This window comes from Oreochromis aureus, linkage group 17, assembly GCF_013358895.1.
Source record: "Oreochromis aureus strain Israel breed Guangdong linkage group 17, ZZ_aureus, whole genome shotgun sequence".
In the NCBI taxonomy this organism is placed as follows: domain Eukaryota; kingdom Metazoa; phylum Chordata; class Actinopteri; order Cichliformes; family Cichlidae; genus Oreochromis; species Oreochromis aureus.
In genome coordinates this window covers 1,003,155-1,021,185 of record NC_052958.1, presented here as the reverse complement: position 1 = coordinate 1,021,185, position 18,031 = coordinate 1,003,155, and the positions used below count along the sequence as shown (strand labels likewise).

The 18,031-nt window shown below is 45.4% G+C and overlaps 1 protein-coding gene across 1 annotated transcript; it reads right to left on the bottom strand.

The window, feature by feature from the left end:
• Nucleotides 1–2,803: 2,803 nt before the first annotated feature.
• On the bottom strand, nucleotides 2,804–6,437 carry LOC116309644 (toll-like receptor 1). Its single transcript, XM_031726312.2, has 2 exons — nucleotides 6,405–6,437; nucleotides 2,804–6,108 (listed from the first exon to the last, which is right to left on the bottom strand). The coding sequence occupies exons 1-2, from the start codon at nucleotides 6,416–6,418 to the stop codon at nucleotides 3,639–3,641; spliced, it is 2,484 nt and encodes an 827-aa protein (XP_031582172.1). The 5' UTR covers nucleotides 6,419–6,437; the 3' UTR covers nucleotides 2,804–3,638.
• Nucleotides 6,438–18,031: the final 11,594 nt, after the last annotated feature.

Below are 18,031 nucleotides of genomic sequence, written 5' to 3'. Positions count from 1 at the left end.
AGGAACACCAGAAGCTGGAGAAGTACCAAGGGCTCAGAGAAGAGCTGGAGAAGATGTGGAGGGTGAAGGTAACAGTGGTCCCAGTGGTAATCGGAGCGAGTGGCTCCAGCAGATCCCGGGAACAACATCGGAGATCTCTGTCGAGAAGAGCGCAGTCCTGGGAACAGCTAAGATACTGCAGGACCCTCAAGCTCCCAGGCCTCTGGTAGAGGACCCGAGCTTGGGGGATAGGCCGCCTGCAGGGGCGAGAAAATTTTCTGAAATCGTTTTTCTTTTTAATCAGGTTTGTACAGTTGTTGTTGGGTTAGTTCTTGGTAATTCTTAGTTGCACTGCAGTGCAGCAGGTGGCAAAAAATACACTTTAGCTATGAGCAGTGGCTCATGGACATGATCGTCCCTCCATCTATTTTTCTTACCTTGTTAATTTCACCTTTCGCTTTCTCTTCTCCTCCTGCACTTCTCTATGGAGTCACAGCCTCCTGTGCCCGTGAGGACTCGTTACTAGCTGTTACTACTGTTGACTGTGCAGCAGTAGCAGCTCCAACAACTAACTTGTCTGTTAATTCTGACACATTTTGCTGCTTTTATTTTTAGTTTATTTTTATTTTTCTGCATCAGATTTTCAACTCTACCTTTTCACCACTTCATCTACATTAAACTCTGTTCTACAACCTGTGCGAGTGCACAGAGAAGGTATGGGAAGAGCTGGTGGCGTTAAGAGATTTAATCTGGCAATACAGTGTCTGTAATGAATTGAAAAGTTTAAAGTTTAAAGCAGCATGAGGGTCTTATCTGATGTGATGTGGACTGGAGTGGAATAATTTATGGAGGTGTTTTTAATAAGTAAAATAATTATTCATCATAGGATTTACAAACAGATTATTTCCATTTCTTCACAGCAGAGTGAAACCAAGTGGTAAAAAAGAGACTGGACGTTTGTTTGATGGTGTTCCTGCATGCAGTGCTGCCACCAAGTGGTCCAAATGAGCATATGTCTACCCACAAAGAAATTTAAAAAATTATGTTATGTAATGAAGTTAAGAATTATGAATTGAGTTGTTGGGTCTGCGCTTCCACAGGCCCCGCTGGTTTAGAGACTTATTCCCGTTAACGAAGCAAGACGAACAGCTCAACCGGTTTTTCACATGCTAGCAAGGGAAGGTTCTCAGAGCAGCCCTTCTGCCCTCGGTGTCAGACCACTTCGAAGAACCAGCTTCCCCTTCAGCCTTTTATTCTGTGACACACAGTTTACACAAACACCCATTGTAACCCCCCCTATGGTTATAAAAGATAAAGCACTGGGTGTGTGTGTGTATGTATGTGCGAGTGTGTGTGTGTGTGTGTGTGTGTGTTTGTGTGTGTGTAGTTGCATGTGAATGGAGGTGCGTTCGAGTGACTTCCTGCTCACCAAAAGGGTCATCTCCCCCACCCTGTATATGGCTTAACTCCTGTAACGGTCTCACATACACAAACACAGGTGAGGTCATAAATGGCAAGAAGTTACTAAACAAGAAAACAGAACCTTCACATAGGATGTTCCTATAATAAAACACTACAACCTCCCGCACCATTCAACAGGCTGGGAGGGCAATAGAAACAGGAGAATGTCTTTGATCAATTTAAGTACAATAATGGCAACATTTAACAATTTGACTCTAACATGAGTTTTATTAGTTTCATGGCAGTGTTCTATCTGTCTCACCTGTAAAGCGTAACAGCAATTAGAATCCATTAGATGTGTATTTTCTTTTTGTTTGTATTCAATCTTTATTTTAAACATGTTAAAATAGTACAACAACAACAACAACAGAGAAAAAAAGAGACAAAAAACAAAGCAAAGAAAAGGAAAAAAAACAATAATAATTATAAATAACTTACATGTTCAAAATGGAATAGGAAGAAGCATAAACTTATTTAATCCCACCCCCCTTTCCACTATTTGGTAATTAATAGTCTATCTACACGTTTTCTTCCTCTTTATATCTTCCTCATTACAATTACATTACATGTTACATCATGTTACATGTATTTTATATATATCTATATATATATCTATATATATATATATATATGTGTGTGTGTGTGTGTGTGTGTGTGTGTGTGTACATGTTTCACGCCTACTGGCTGAAGAGAAGCTGACTGCACTCCACGAACATCTGGCAGCCTGTGGACACCTCTCTGTTGAGGAGGATGACTCTAAAAAAAAAGTCTCAACACAAATCTGAGATGGGTGATAAGTAAATGCAGCTTTTAGGCAGCTGTTCCAAATAGCTTCCATCTTGGAAAGCCACTGGCTGCTGTCAGTCCTGCCTGAAGTCAGCAGAGTTTAGCCTGTAACCTTTGTCTGTCACAGCGTAGCTCGTGTTCCCTCACATACTGGTATATTAGTGTCTGAGTTCATGCAGTTCTGGATGTTGCTTCGGCTGAACAATCATGCATCTTTATTGCCTAGTGTAATTTTACGCTGTTAGGTTATTTTGTGGCAGTGTTGTAAGAATCCCAAATCCAAACAGTTCAAGGACAGGACAGACCCTGCTGTACATGAAGATTTCTCTACATGAGCTGCTGAGCTGCTGGGGCTCAGTCACAGTTGTCTTTAGGGAATAGATGTTTGTTTTTTTCTCATCTTTATAAGATACTTATGTCCCAAAACACTATTTTACACAGCATGCATCGAAGGAATAGTATTGAGTTCTCAGAGAAGGGCTTTGCCAAAATATGAAAACACACACATTTTTAATGAAATGTTTATTTAACAAACAAACTAACTAAAAGATATAAAAGATAAAATAATAATCTACTGATGACAGTTTCTATAAAACACCTAGTTAGTGACTAGATAACATAGCAGTTGTACCTAGCATTATATAACCAATCAAAAAGTGTAAATAACATATATTTATTCACACAGACAAAATTCAGTCTTCTAAAGTCATTGTGATCAGAGTCGTTTCTGCAGTTTGTACAATGGCACTGATGAGCAACGACTGCCAACATAAACTGAGAGCAAAGACATGACACGGAAATAGGCCTCATTTCTTTTTCACTCACTCTGTGTTTATCTCGCTCTGCCTTTAATCATTTGTTATTATTAATCTCTGCCTCTCTTTCACACTGTGTCTTTGTCCTGTCTTCCTCTCCTAACCCAGATATTTGCCCCTCCCAGAGCCTGTTTTTGCTAAAGGGTTCTTCCTGTTAAAAGGGAGTTTTTCCTTCCCACTGTCACCAATTGTTGGGGTTTTCTCTGTATTATTGTGATGTCTCTACTTTACAATACAAACCATCTTGAGATGACTGACATAGTGATTTGGTGCTATATGGACAAATATGTCACCTGTGCTGTACAGCAACATCATTCCTTGCTATGTGTTGCAAAGTGTCATTAAAAACAGTAGATGGAGACACAAAGCCAAAGCCACATCAAAACAGACACCACATTTCTCTGTAGGCGAAATACACTGGATCATTGAAATACTGAAATATTTCATATTTAATATTGACCAGTTATTGATTATATTTACAATGGTTTGTTTTTATTTTTCATTGACAAATATCATTTTTTATCATCAACTCAAACCTGTTTCATTGTGCACATTAATATGTGCAAATTTTACGCTTGAATAAAATTGTTTCCCGACTTACATTTGGTCTGCAACCAGAGGTACTGTATCTGAAATGGCCACTGCAATGTCTTTCAGAACAACAGATTTGTCTGCAATATGCAGTGTGGATTTAAGGCTTGCCCAGAAAGTCTGCTGCTTCCTGTCATCTTTTGGCCACTCAAGGTATGTCTGCTGCCTCAGCAAACTCCTGAGTCTCAAATACTTCTTGGGAAGAGAGTTTGTCGGAATGGGCTCCAATAATATGAAGACCAGTGAGTCCCGATGGACACTGATGGCTCGGTGCTGAGCGAAGAAGAGCTCGTAGTTGCACCATTCGCTTTGCACAAAGTGTTTGGAGAGGACAAACAGTGTCTTGTAGCTGGACTCAACACAGTTGATGATGTTGTCTATGATCCACTCTCCAGGGACAAAGTCTCTCTCATGGACACATAGGGAAAATCCAGCACCTTCCAAAGTGGGAACCAGGTGGGTGTCCACCCAGTCAGAATCTTGATTACTGTAGGAAATGAACGCATGATAACTAAATGATGCATTGTTCAAAATATTGGAACGTTTCTTGCCTCTCCTTTTCATCCTGATCCAGACCCATAACATCTTTGTATACCATGCTCCATCACATTTATGAAAAGCCAGACCTACGGCTGCAGATATAACTATTAGCACGGGCAGCGCAACTGCAGCTTGAAGCCACATCTCACACGACAGCTTACTGGGTTTGTACTCTGACAATGGCAAACCTGCAAATGACAGTGGTGTGTTACATGTATAATCTAAGGGCCAGTCCACTAACAAAGACTTGTTGAAAGCAGTGATGAACCAATAGGAGTCACATGAGCAGACAAACGGATTGCCTCCAGCTTTGAGTTTCTGAAGCCTGGGAAGCCCTGCCAAGACCTCTCTCGATATAGATGTGATAGCATTCTGGTCTATGTGAAGACTTAGCAGAGCTGGGACACTAAGATCTACCGGGATAACCTGGATGCTGTTGGAGCTAAGTGTAAGATGTGTCAGCTTGGAAAAGCGAGTCAGATCCTTTTGCATTATGGACGTTATTCCTGTCTTTGACAAGTCAATCTTCTCAAAGTCTGATGACAGATATGCAAAGACACTGTTGCCCAGGTTGTTGTTTCCAAGGCTAAGCTCAGTCAGCTGAGCAGGCCAATAGCAGTCCCCATCCAAGTGGATGGAGTTGAAGCTGAGATCCAGAGACTCTAGTGTGTTCATCTGATGTGTCTTCTGAGAGATAAAGGAAAGACTGCTGAAGCGGTTCCTGCTTAAAGACAGCTTCCGCAGTTTAGGAAAAACAGAGCTGTGTGAACACGGAGTCCACCAAAAGCCCGACTCTGTCAGCAGGTTATCTGACAGATCAAGAATCTCCAGTGATGGCAGGGCAGTCATGACTCTGCAGGGTAAAATATTCATTCCAGTCCCAGAGAACTTTAAATAGGTCAGTCTGGAGAAGGCCTCAAAGCTCATGTTTATCGTGGGATATCTGTATTGATAATGATTCACACCATTAAAGATAACTGAGGAAAGATTGATTGTGTGATTAATGGTTGGTAAATGAAAGCCATCTGGTGTATCCTCATTGTAAGTGATGTTGACAAATGAGAGCTCATGGAGAGGGGAAAGCCACACGTTCTTCATAAACACCACCATAAACGTGCTGTTTATCCAGGTGTTTTCTAAGGTGAGATTCTGTATAAAAGGCATTGTTCTCAGGTTCTTAAAGGGGTTGTCGCTCACATTGCAGCTGTCTGGAAATAGAGAGATGAATCGCAACATTTTTGCTTGTGTCACATTCAAGTCCACAAGGAGGTTCTCAAACATTCCTAAGGTTCCACAAAAAGATGCAAAAAGGGACAGTTTTTTGAGAGACTTGATTTTTGCAAGAGAACCAGATTCATACTTTTGCCAGTGAGTTCCTGCTCCCAAAGCCAGATGCTGAACAGAAACATTCATCAGGGCATCAAAGTCACCGTAGCTCACTGACAGAGCAGCTGTACTACCCAGTGACAGGAAGTCTAGCTTTGTAAAGTTCTGAAAGCATGCCGGTAATTCATAGCTGGTATACAAATTGTTGGCCAGATCAAGAATTTTCAGCTGTTTCAAGGAAATGTCAGGGATGAAAGGTAAGTCATTGTTAGATATGTTGAGAATTTTGAGTGCTGGTGTGTGGGTAAACACTGTGGCTGAAATCTCCCGAAGACCACAGTGAGCTGCTTTCAAAAAACAAAGCTGGGATAGTCCAGAAAACTCAGTTCCTTCCAGCGTTTGGATGGCGTTGTAGGAGATGTCCAAATACTGTGTTTCGTTGGAAAGACTTGATGGAACACTGGTGATATTTTGATGTGAGAGGTCTTTGACACCTCGCATTGACGTGACGCATAGTTTGAATCCTTCGTTATTTTCCCTAATAGCCGTGCAGTCCGGTCTCATTAGGGACACGATGACTATGGTCCCAATCAAAACAGCCACAGATGTGCTGAAAACACCAACATGAATAAAAGAAGTCATTCAAAGACACAGTCATTTATTGTGCAAGGAATATCTTAGCACAGCTATGTTTCCAAAAAAAATAGCACCGCCTGAAATGTAAATAAAAGTAGAATGCACACCATTTAAAGTTTACAGTAAAGTATACGGCCATAATAGGATAATTTGAATATGATTCCAGCATCAAACAGAGAATTTGACTGATCTGAAAATCATTGTATTCAGTTTCAAAGCTTTACAATAAAATAGAAAAATAGATGTACCAGAGATGAACATGTACGTTACCTTTGTGGAGACATAGCTTCAGCTTCAACTATGACAAATTCAGGTCTGAGCTGTGTGAGTACTTTTATCCTGCTCTTAAAAGAAACTGTTCCTCTTTTTCCTCTTTTAAATTCCTCTTTCTCTCCGGTTCCTTTCATGTGACTTTCCACTGAGAAAGCAAATGTTATGTCTAAAGGTTGCACAACTGACAGGAGAAAAAAGTATTTCCTCGTAGGGTCTTTCCAATACTATGCAAAAGTCTCAAGTATAATTTCATTTCCTCATATTTTGCTGGGAAAATGAGAAATGGGTGCAACAGTTTCTTAAAACATGTCCAACCATATATGGAAGCACAGTTTAAAAGGCAAAAACAGACTTTTTACAATTCTTTTGAACTTGACATTATTTGATATATTTATAGTCATATTTGATATGACTCCCTTTATTCTTCAATACAGCCTGAACTCTTTTGGGCAAAACTTTTTGCAATTACTTCGGGAATAGTTCTCCAGCCTTCTGAAAGGACACGTCTAAGCTCTTCTTTAGATGCTGGATGCATTTTGTTCCATATCCTACACCGTTTAATACTTTTGAGGTCTGGACTCTGGGAAGATTCCTTGATTAGTTCCATTGTGTGGTTTTCTATACAGCTGTGATTAGGATCATTGTCAAAAAGAAGCTGTTGCCAACCAATGGTTTATAGACTCTGCATCTGCAGTTCCACACATTTTGACAAAATACCCAACACCGCTGGCTGAAAAGCACTGTGCTATACAAATGGTCATAGTCGCTCTGTAATGCATGCACTCCCGTACATGCATTACAGTCTAAGGAGCTTGGAGAGAAAGTGACTGGACTTCTTTAAGATGTTTTAACTCTTCACTTCTTCCGTTTTTTTTTCTATTTCTTATGGTGTGGCGGTGCCGTGCGGACGCACCTGCACGGCATTCGCAAGCACACCCACCTGGTAAAACACGGGGACTCAGGGGTTGGTGGGTTGTTGTGGTGTGTTTCATGTGCGGCTGGCAGCCTGTGAGCTGCAGCCACAGCAAATAAAGATGGCTCGAAACTATGATCTGTGGTCCTGCCGTGCCTTATTCACACCACACTGGTGCCGAAACCCAGGAGGTGGCACGGCGGGTCCTTACCGGATCCAGGTAGGGGAGGAGCTGGCCCAGATGTTGGCCAAAATGGCGGCAACCCAGCGGAAGCAGGCGGCGGAGGTGCGTCGCCAGCAGGAAGAGCGGATCCAGACCGAGCGCCACCTGGAGAGGATTGGGGGGCTGGCGGCGCTGCTCTGGGCCTGGGTGCCACCCCCGCAGGGGTGTCCCGATGATGGTGAAGCGGTGGAGGGGCCGCGTGAGGCACCTCAGCAGCTGGAGGTGGTAGACGAGGCGCACAGCGGTCCTTCCCGGCCGGAGGAGGGGAAGCAGCCGGGTGAAGGGCTGCTCCTGTCGGGAGCGGTGGACGAGCCGCTCCAGCTGGAGGCAGCGGACGAGGCATGCGAGGGTCTACACGACGGGCTGCTCCAGCCGGGAGCGGTAGAAGAGCCGCTCCAGCCAGAGAGGGAAGATGTGAACGAGGGTCCTGTCCAGCTGGGAGCAGTGGAGCAGCTGCTCCAGCCGGAGGCGATGGTGGAGCCGTGCGGGGAGATGGAGGTCCCCGTGTCAGGGGGTCCCGCGCGACCTGAGGCTGATAGCGAGACGCGAGCTGTTCCGACATAACGGACGCCGTTCCAGCCGCCAGTGAGCGGGGGCTCACAACCGTGCCTGCAGGGCTGTGCCGGCTCGCCAGGTGGCCAGCCGCCGGACCAGCATCGCCGCCGCCACTGGAGGGGTGACCGGCCTCCAGACCAGCGTCGCTGCCACCGCTGGAGGCATGGACGGCCCCCGGGAGGGACAAGGCCCTGTCAAACGGCTGGAAGCCGGTTGGGGGGAAGTAGGTTCGGCCGGATGGCTCCCCGGCCTCAATCGGGCGATGGGGGTGTGTGGCGAGGCGCAGTCGGCGGTGCCGTGCGGACACACCTGCACGGCATCTGCAATCACGCCCGACTGGTAAAACATGGGGACTCAGGGGTTGGTGGGTTGTTGTGGTGTGTTTCATGTGCGGCTGGCAGCCTGTGAGCTGCAGCTGCAGCAAATAAAGATGGCTCGAAACTGTGACCCGTGGATCCGCCGTGTCTTATTCACACCACATATGGACACAATTTTTAAATGCTGTTCATCTGCTGCAGATATTTTTTTAAGTCCTCCACTTCTTCTTTAGACGTTTACTTGTCCAGTTTCCCCAGTTTATTAACAGCACGCTGCACACCATGCCGAGATCTACCAAGTTTTTGGCCAACAGCTTTTTGTGAATCACCTTGTTGGTGCAAAAATGCTATTTTATACTCGTCAGTCGGGTTTCTGACTAATCTGGTGAAAACTGGTGAAAAATGTGAGAAGTGGCAGCACTCAAACTGTCATGGTCTCTGTGTCTCCTTGGTGGACCTAGGTTCCAGGCCACATGTTGTTTTTAGTTTGTGTCTCTCTCTCTCTCCTGTCTCTCACCTGTCTGCCTGGGCGGAGCTCAGCTGGGCTCCTGCCCTTGGCCCACGCACCTGCCGTGAATTTACCTGTTTACCTGGACTTCTGGGCTGCTATTTAAGTTGAGGGCTCAGCTTAAATAGCAGTACTGACGAGTCACTCTCGTCAGCCCCAATAAACCCTGTTTCTCGTGTGATTTCTCTGTTTATTCATGTGATGCAGTCATGTGACTAAATAACCAAAGATAGCGGAGGGCATTATACAGCAGTTGTTTTGTTTGCTCTCAGTTTTGACAGCGCTAAAAAAGATTATTTTTAGTCTGTACATGCTCCAGATAGCTTTTCTTCAAATTCTTTAACTCTCACTCGCTTTGGCAAGTTTGTACTTTTGTGTTACTCGCAGCAACCACTCCACCTCATCGTTAGTCCATTTAAAAAACTTGGTGCTTTTCCTCGACACTTTGCCGCGATGTTTTAACGAACCGGAAAGTAAATAAACGGCAGACAGAAATGAGGCAGGCCAAAACTTCATGCGTTTCATGCATTCGCTGTACTGGAACGGAAGCGTTTTTGGCCGTTTCATTTTTGGTTTTTTTGGTTTTTTCCCGCCTGTCCCGTTTGGTTCTTATGTCATCAGAATTATTGTCTAAAGGCCAAGAAAGATGCCCAACGGATTTACTTTACCAAATGGACCATCCCGGCCTTGCCGTATTGGTCCATTTGATTGACCTTTGTTTTTATTGTTTATTTTATTTTATTTTCAGTTGTTACATACGGGACAGACATGACTGGGGGAAGGAAAAGGGAGAAAGAAAGAGAGGAAGGGAAAGAAAAACAGCGGGGAAGAGGAACGGTGATAAAGGGCACAAAACAAAAAAGAGTTGGGGGGACAAAAAATACATATATATATCAATCACCTGGATCACCTGTTGAGAGAAAAAAAGAAGAGAAAACAAGCAAAAAAGAGAGCAATATAATAAACAACATCATCGCGATAATCTATGTGAATATAACGGTAAATACTAAATATTGAATATTATTGTGCAGCAAGTAGGATCGACAGTGCACAGTTTGTATGGAGGAGATCCAGGCTCCAGACATCCAGAGACCCTCAGACCACAAGAGACCAAGGAAGACCTACGGAGGGGGAAACGTGCCACTCTCCCAGAAAGAGCTGAGGAGAGCCCCAGATGAGGGATCACTCAGCAGCCCTGGAACAGAAGCCAGAGGGGGTTGCAGTGACGTGCCTGTGAGTTCCGCTGGCAGCCAGCTGTGCCAGAGTGACCAAGATCCAGGACCAGAGGCCGAGGGCACCCCACCCCCCGAAGGGGCCCGAGCGAGCCTTAGGCGCCAGGCCCTGACAAGCAGCCACCGGGAGTGAGCCGGTGCATACCTGAGCGCGCAGCCCCGGACACCAAGAACCACCAATGCACCGATGTCTGAGGGCATCAGCGACTGGCAGGGGGGAGTGGTAGGGGGAGCACCCAGACCCAGGAGGTGTCACCCTCTTCCCTGGGGTGGAGACAAGCAGAGCGCTCCCGACTGGGAGGAGGGAGGCCCCACATTCCAGACCCCAATCGGACGGCCAACTCCTCCGCCCTGCCCCAATGGGCAACAGAGAACGGGGGTGTGTGACGACTCCAAACCTCCCTCCGCCCAGTCATATGTGGTGTTGATGCATGTGTGTTCTAAGGTGCATTTAAAACCCAGGAGGGCATGGAGCTACCTCCCAGAGAGCAGTAGGTTAGCGCATAGCCCCTCCTGAAAACCCTCAATGTATACATGTATTTAAAATTGAGAGGTGGGCACCGGCGCCAGAGGTGAGGTTGTATACCCTGATGGTCTTCTGGATGCCGTGTGGCGTGCCCACCCCCAAGGTCCTCAATGTATGTGTTATGAGAGTGTGAGTAATGTGAATGTCTAAGTTGTTGAAGAAATAGAGACACAGGCAGCCAGAAGGGGACAGGGGGGGGGGGGGGATGCCTCCCCTGCACCCTGGTGACACACCTGCACCCCGGTGACACACCTGCACCCCAAGGCCCTGCATGTGTGGGTGATTGTGGTGGAGCGGGAAGAGGGAGGCAGCTGGAGATGGGGGGGAGGAAGGGAGGGGAAAGGGGCCCCTTCCTGGGGCCAGCTCCCCCGCTGACCCTAGTAGGCACCCCCACACGCTGGAACCCACCAGGGCAAGGGGGCCCAGGCCCATCCGGACCGGGGACCACAGCAGCAGCACCGCCCAGCCCCACAGAGTCTGGGGCAGCCCACCTGACCCCACCACAGAGAAAACTCCACCCACCCCAACATTCACTCATCTCCCAGACTACACAACACAATAGATACCCAGGTTGAGTTATTTCTCCACCTCTCCTATAATCTCTCCCCCACCTGCAGAGTGAACTCCTGGAGACCAGAGAACTTCTGCATGATGTAACAGCCTCCCCACCAGTTGAAGAGCCCCCGGTTGGCTCGATGCACCAGAGGCCCCCCGCGCCAGGGCTGAGCCCCCATGCACCCACTCGCCCACAACCTCGGCGACACACCAACCAGGCCCCAAGCCCATAAGGCCCAGCCAGAGCCCCAGCCTGGAGACGGAGCACCCCCAGAATCCCACGCCCGCCCCGAACCCACCCAGGGGCAGCCAGGCTACCAGGTCAGTAACCCACGTCCATCAGCATAGACCAGGGGTGTCCAAAGTCCGGCCCGCGGGCCATTTTTAATTGGCCCTCAAGTAATTTTATAAATAGAATAGAAAATGGCCCGCACTTCAACTTTTGCTTGAGTGTATTGCACTTCTTAGTTTTAACACCAGGGGGAGCTGCTGTTGATCAAGGCAGTTGCTCCACCAAAAAGGACAATCACAGAAGAAATTTACCCCCAAGTTACTGAACATGGCAGAACCAAAGAAGCGAAAGGTAGAAAGTGAGTGCAGAAAATTTCAGACACGGTGGGAGAGTGAATATTTCTTCAAAGAATTAAAGGGGACGTGTGTCTGTTTGATCTGCACTGAAACTGTGGCAGTTATGAAAGAGTATAATGTACGACGTCATTATGAAACCAAACATCAGGCCTGTGCATCCTACACTGGTGCTGAGCGAGAGCAGAAATTAAAGCAAAGGGTAGCTCTCCTGCGGGGTCAGAAACAGTATTTGTTTCGTGCTCAAATTGTCCAGGAAAAGGCTCCAATAGCAGCTATGAGGTCGCCCAACTCATTGCAAGACAGGGCAAGCCTTTTTCAGATGGAGACCTCATAAAATGCTGCTTCGTTAAAGTCACCGAAATAATGTGCCCGAAAAAAGTACCTCAACAGGACTTCAACAACGTCAGCATGTCCAGAAATACAGTTGTGCGACGCATTGAAGACTGTCAGCCAACATTAAACTGCAACTGTCTGATAAAGCTGTGCTTTTGATTTTTACTCCATCGCATGCGATCCGAGCACTGATGCCACAGACACCGCACAGCTGCTAATGTTTTTTTGCAGGGAGTGGACGAGAGCACGAGCACTTTAGGTGAGTAAAAATATATTCCACAGTACCCGTGTGTTAATGTGCATGCATGTGCAGGTACACATGCTTCAAATATCAATAATGCGCATCAATTCTGTCACTACCCTGCTTTTGCGCACCACTTTCTTATATGCGTTTTTCTTGTTAACACACAGAGTACACACCGCTGTGCACAGCGCACGCACACGCAAAGTCAGCTGATCTCATCTGATGCAGATCTGCTCCTTGGTCAGGTGACATTTGTCCGGATTTTTGGCACGAGTGGCGATCAGCACCGCAGCCGGATGGCCCGATTTACATACCCAGCGCAGCTGATACTCACCAGAATAATTTACTGAAATTATATGCACTCCTGTTATTAAGTCCAGTTCAGTCTGTTAATGTTGATGACGGTTTCAAACGAACGTTAATAGGTGTGTTGCTAAGCCTAAGAACTTAAATAACAAGCTTGAAATGTACCCGTCCCATTTTCCCCTTTATTGTTTTTTCTCTGTGCTGTAAATCTGCTGTCCAAGAAGAAATCTGCTGCTGTTCTGAGAATGAGCTACCAAAGCTTTTTCTGAATAAATCAATAAAGATCCATTTATGGAAAGCTGTGATGAAGGCAGTTTTCTCTTTAATTATATTCAACAATATAACATATTTGACCACTTTTAAATGATTTTTCTAACTTTAATACGCTACAGTTAAGGTTATATACCTAATTTTGTATGTGGCCCTCAGTGAAAAAAGTTTGGACACCCCTGGCATAGACCCTCCCCTAGCCCCGCTGCACGCAGCCCCAAGGAAACCATCATCTAAGATCCACCAGAGCCCGTAATAGGTCATGACCACAACCCCGGTTTAGTCCTCCAAGGAAGACGCTCCTGGGGAACCCCCCGATGCCCCAAACCTGTCCCTACCCCCACACCAATCACAACAGCGAAGGTGGGACCAAACTACGACACCCCACCCCCACTAGGTGATGGAGCTGATCAAAGGAGCCCAGAGCAAGTGATCTGATGTGGTGGCAGAGGCTGTATCAAGACTAATGTAATCTAATAGATAATTTCTATATTGGTTAGAATTAAGATTATTTTTATTTTTCCAGTTCATGAGGACTGTTTTCTTGGCTATGCATAGGGCAGTGAAAACCATATGGGCTATATTCTTTTCCGTAGTGACATTATCTAAGCTGCCCAACAAACACACTAAAGGGGAAGTTGGAATGTTACATTTCAGACACTTTGATAAGTCTTCACATATCTCGCGCCAAAACTTCTGAACTGGTGGACAGAACCAAAGAGCGTGGATATAATTGTCCGGTGAATTGGTTTGGCAGTGTGAGCAGTTGTTGGAAGACATAAAGCCCATCTTGAACATCACATGACCTGTATAGTGCACTCTATGTAGTATTTTGTATTGAATTAATTGAAGACTGGGATTTCAATCAATCAATCAATCAATCAATCAATCAATCAATCAATCAAAGCTTTATTCGTCACATGCAGGTTGCCCTGCAGTGAAATGGGACCCCCCCCGACCTTACACATACAACACAGACATTACATGGGGATACCGGTCGGAGTTTGGTAGCATTAGAGAAAAACATTGAAATGTACATTACAATGGGAAAGTACAAGAGGAAAAAAAGAGACCCCTACTCATGCTGTGCTTCCATGGGAGGACAGCATGAGAACAGGAAACAAAAAAAACTCCTCTGCACAAAAAAGCACATGAATGTCCACAGCACAACATTATGAAGGACATGACAAGCCACGGGATGGGTGGGGGTGAGGAGTTATCCAAGCGAACACAGCAGTCGCCCTGCACAGCGCTATCATTCCAGCGGCACATAGACCCGCCGTGTTCCCCCGCAGGAAACAAGCATCGAAGGCGTTTGGAAAGGGAGGGGGATCAGTGTTTGCTTATCAGTGTATGTGTGTGCGTGTCCATAGTTCAGCGGAGACAGTGTCCTTCGCCCTGCCAGGCTAAGTAAACAGTCTACCAGCCAACCCAGGTGGCCTTGCATGGGATGGGAAGGAACAGTCTCAACATAGTCGTTATCCGGGATTGTTTAGATCGGCTCCAGCCTTGAGCCCGCAGCTGGCGCCGGAAGGGTAGTCATATTATGATTGCGATTGTCTTCCAACAACTCATGAGAATTTTGAGCTGTTTCTTTTAGCACTCCGACACTGGTCCCTCCATCACCCGTTGGATAGTTGCGAGTTTTTCCATGATGTTATTAGCCGAAGATTCCGTGATCTTGTCATTCTTTTGCTCACAGATCAGATTCTGAGACCTCGCGACCGCAGCCAACTGATCCGTGATGTATTCCAACTTCCGCCCATAGTTGTTGATTTGAGCGGATTCTTCCCTGATGTGTCCCAATATCCGCTCAGAGATGTTATTCTGAGTATTCACTGCAGCCGCAATTGCCTCCAAGCTCTTGACCACGTCCCCGTCTGTGAGCCTTTTCTGAAAACCCGCACCTCGTCCCGTCAATTCAATCTCAGCGGGCAGCTTTGTGGCGGTTTGGACAGCCGGTTCCGCTTTCTTAATTCTCTGATAAGCTAGGGCCAAGCCAGCTCCGATCAGCAAGAACCCTGTTATCATGGTTCCAAATAGGTAGATATCTTCAGCGTCCTCGATCGACAGTCCCGCCAGGCACACGATCCTCCAAGTCTGCCACCCGTCCATCGTGTATCCGGCAGGGAAGGTCCCTCCAGGGCACTCGGGCTCTCCCGAGCCCAGACTTCTCGTTGAGAAGAGGGTGTCAATAGCATTCAGAGACCAGTTGATCAAATCCATAGTTCTCTTTTAGGTTTTTAGACACAGACTGTGAGAGAGTGTTCCAGGGAAGTGATAGAAAAAAAACACGAGACAAGACAAGGACATAAGCAGCTAAGCAGGGAAGATAGGGGAAAGGAGGAGAGGAGGAAAAGTGCGACCGCCTTCGCTGAGAGCCAAGAGATGTATTTCTAATTAAATGAAAGGTTTTTAAGCAAATCTTAGACCAGAAGTTTTGGTCTAAGTTAACTGATAAATCCACTTCCCATTTTGCAATAGGAAGTGATATTGATTCATCTGTTTTAGAAAGCATTCTGTATATTTTGGAAAGTAATTTGGGGGTTTTAAGAGTAAGAAATTGAACCACACTTGATGGTGTTTGTAGTTCAACTTGACCCGGTTTAAATTTCTTTTTTACTATGGATTTAATTTGTTGATATTCTAAAAGTCTTTTCTCGTTGATCCCATATTGTGTAACTAGTCTGTTAAATTGAATAAATTCAGTTCCTTCATCATCATCATCATCATTTATTTATATAGCACTTTAAAAACACACAAGGCTGACCAAAGTGCTGAACAATAGAAACATAATAGATATCATAAGAATAATAAATACAATAAAATAATAAACATAGCGAAAACAATAAAATATAAGTAAATACAAGTCAAAGTCCAGCGAATAAAAATTCGTTTTCAATCTGGATTTAAAAACCAGCACTGATGTCGATTGCCTAATGTGAACTTAACACAGAAGCTCCTGTTTGAGAGATATGATTTTATCCACAGGAGTGCCACGCCAGAAATGCCCACACAATGCTGTAATCGAGAGATCAGCAGGTCGTGATGCACTGTGTCAAATGCAGCAGTCATATCTAGTAGTATAAGCACTACATGTTTACCACAGTCCATCGCTACCAGAATATCGTTCATAACCTTTATGAGAGCTGTCTCTGTGCTATGAAACGGCTTAAAGTCGGACTGAAAAACTTCAAACATTTGAGAGTTGTTTAGATAATCCATCAGCTGACTGTGAATAACCTTTTCCAAGATCTTACTCAGAAAAGGAAGTTTAGAGATGGGTCTAAAATTTGACAATACTGAAATATCTGAGCCTGGCTTCTTAAGTAAGGGATGAATAACTGCATGCTTAAACTCACTTGGTACTTGACCTGACAAGAGGCTGGTATTGATTATGTTCAGAATATGTGGTCCAACAGTAGGAAACACCTCTTTCAGAAAACGGGGATGAACAACATCATTCGGAGAACCACACGGTTTAGCAGTTAACACAAGCTTCTCTAGTTCAGGTAGAACAATTGGTTGGAAATCAATAAGCAAATTTAAACAGGGAACATGCACAGCCGGATCAACAGAAGATAAAGTGGAGGGTCTCAAACTGGCAACCTTATCCACAAAGAAATTAAGAAACCTATTACACATAACCTCAGAAGATTGCAAAAGAACATGATCCTCTGCATTCAGTACAGAATTAATGGTACTATACAGAACACGAGGGTTATGTGAATTAACAGCAATAAGTTGTGAAAAATCAGAGTTTTTGGCGGTCTTTACTGCCCTCTGATAAGCTTTCCAGCTCGTCTTAAGAGCTTCCAGAGAGACGTACAGCCTGTTCTTTTTCCATTGTCTTTCACATCTCCTACAGTCTCTTCTAGTGGCTCGAGTAAAATTGGTTAGACTGGCCTTGGGTTTACACTGCCTGAGTCTTAGAGGTGCAACAACATCAAGGACAGATTTACAAACAGAGTCCAGATGACAGAGTAATCCATCTACGGAGGACGACTCAGGGACTGGACACAAGTTGTTCAAATAGTGTTGAAAAATCTTCAGCAGTATCTGAGCCGAAGGCACGATAGCGTCGCATAGGTGCAGCCCGTTTAACAACAGGACTAAGAGGAACAACGTCAAATAAAATGGGCATATGATCAGAGAATACGGCATCCTCCACATGTAAGTTACAGACAGATAACCCATATGATAACACCAAATCCAATGTGTGACCACGTTCTTGAGGCACCTTTAACAGATTGAACAAGATTAAAAGAGTTCACCAGGTCCATGAATTCCTTAGCCAGGGGCTTCCCTGGGCAACAGACGTGTATATTAAAATCGCCGAGCAGCAGGATCTGGTCATACCTGTTAGGATGCCTGGGTCGTTGACCCAGGGCTTTTGAGTTTATTATATTATTTATCATTTCTAGTCTTTGGTTTCTTTCTTAGAGTTCTGTCTTATGGTTTATGTCTCTGTGTTCTATAGTTGCTGTCTCCCCTGTCGGCTGTATCCCCTTGTTAAGTTCGCGTCTCTGTGTTATGTTTCCTGTTTTACTTTGAAAGTCCGTGTTTCATGTTAGTGTATCTGGTTTTGCTTTCCTTGTCTTGTTAGTCCTGATTTGCCCCAGCTGTGTTTCCCTCCTGTTGCCCATTCCCTGATTGCTCCCTCTATGTATTTAAGCCCTGTGTTTCAGTTTGTCATTGTCGCGATCTACCGTTTATTATGCTGTGTGTTTTGTCTGCTTGCCTGAGTTTATGTTTGAAGTCTTAGTTTTGTTACCTTTTTTGAGTTCACCTTTTTGCCTCTGAGCGTCTGCACTATGGGTCCACCATTCCTGCCTGCACACAGCCTACACCTAACAGAAGATCATGACCAGAACATGGACCCCGCAGACTGTTCCACCTCAGACTTTGAGGCTGAGATGACGAGGTTGGTCGATTTGCTGGACCGCATTGCTCAGGCCAATAGCTTACAGGCTATGGCTGTGGGACTGAGCGCGGTCGAGGCAATGATTACAACCAACCCCCAGCTTCATCAGTTCTCCATGGACACTCATCTG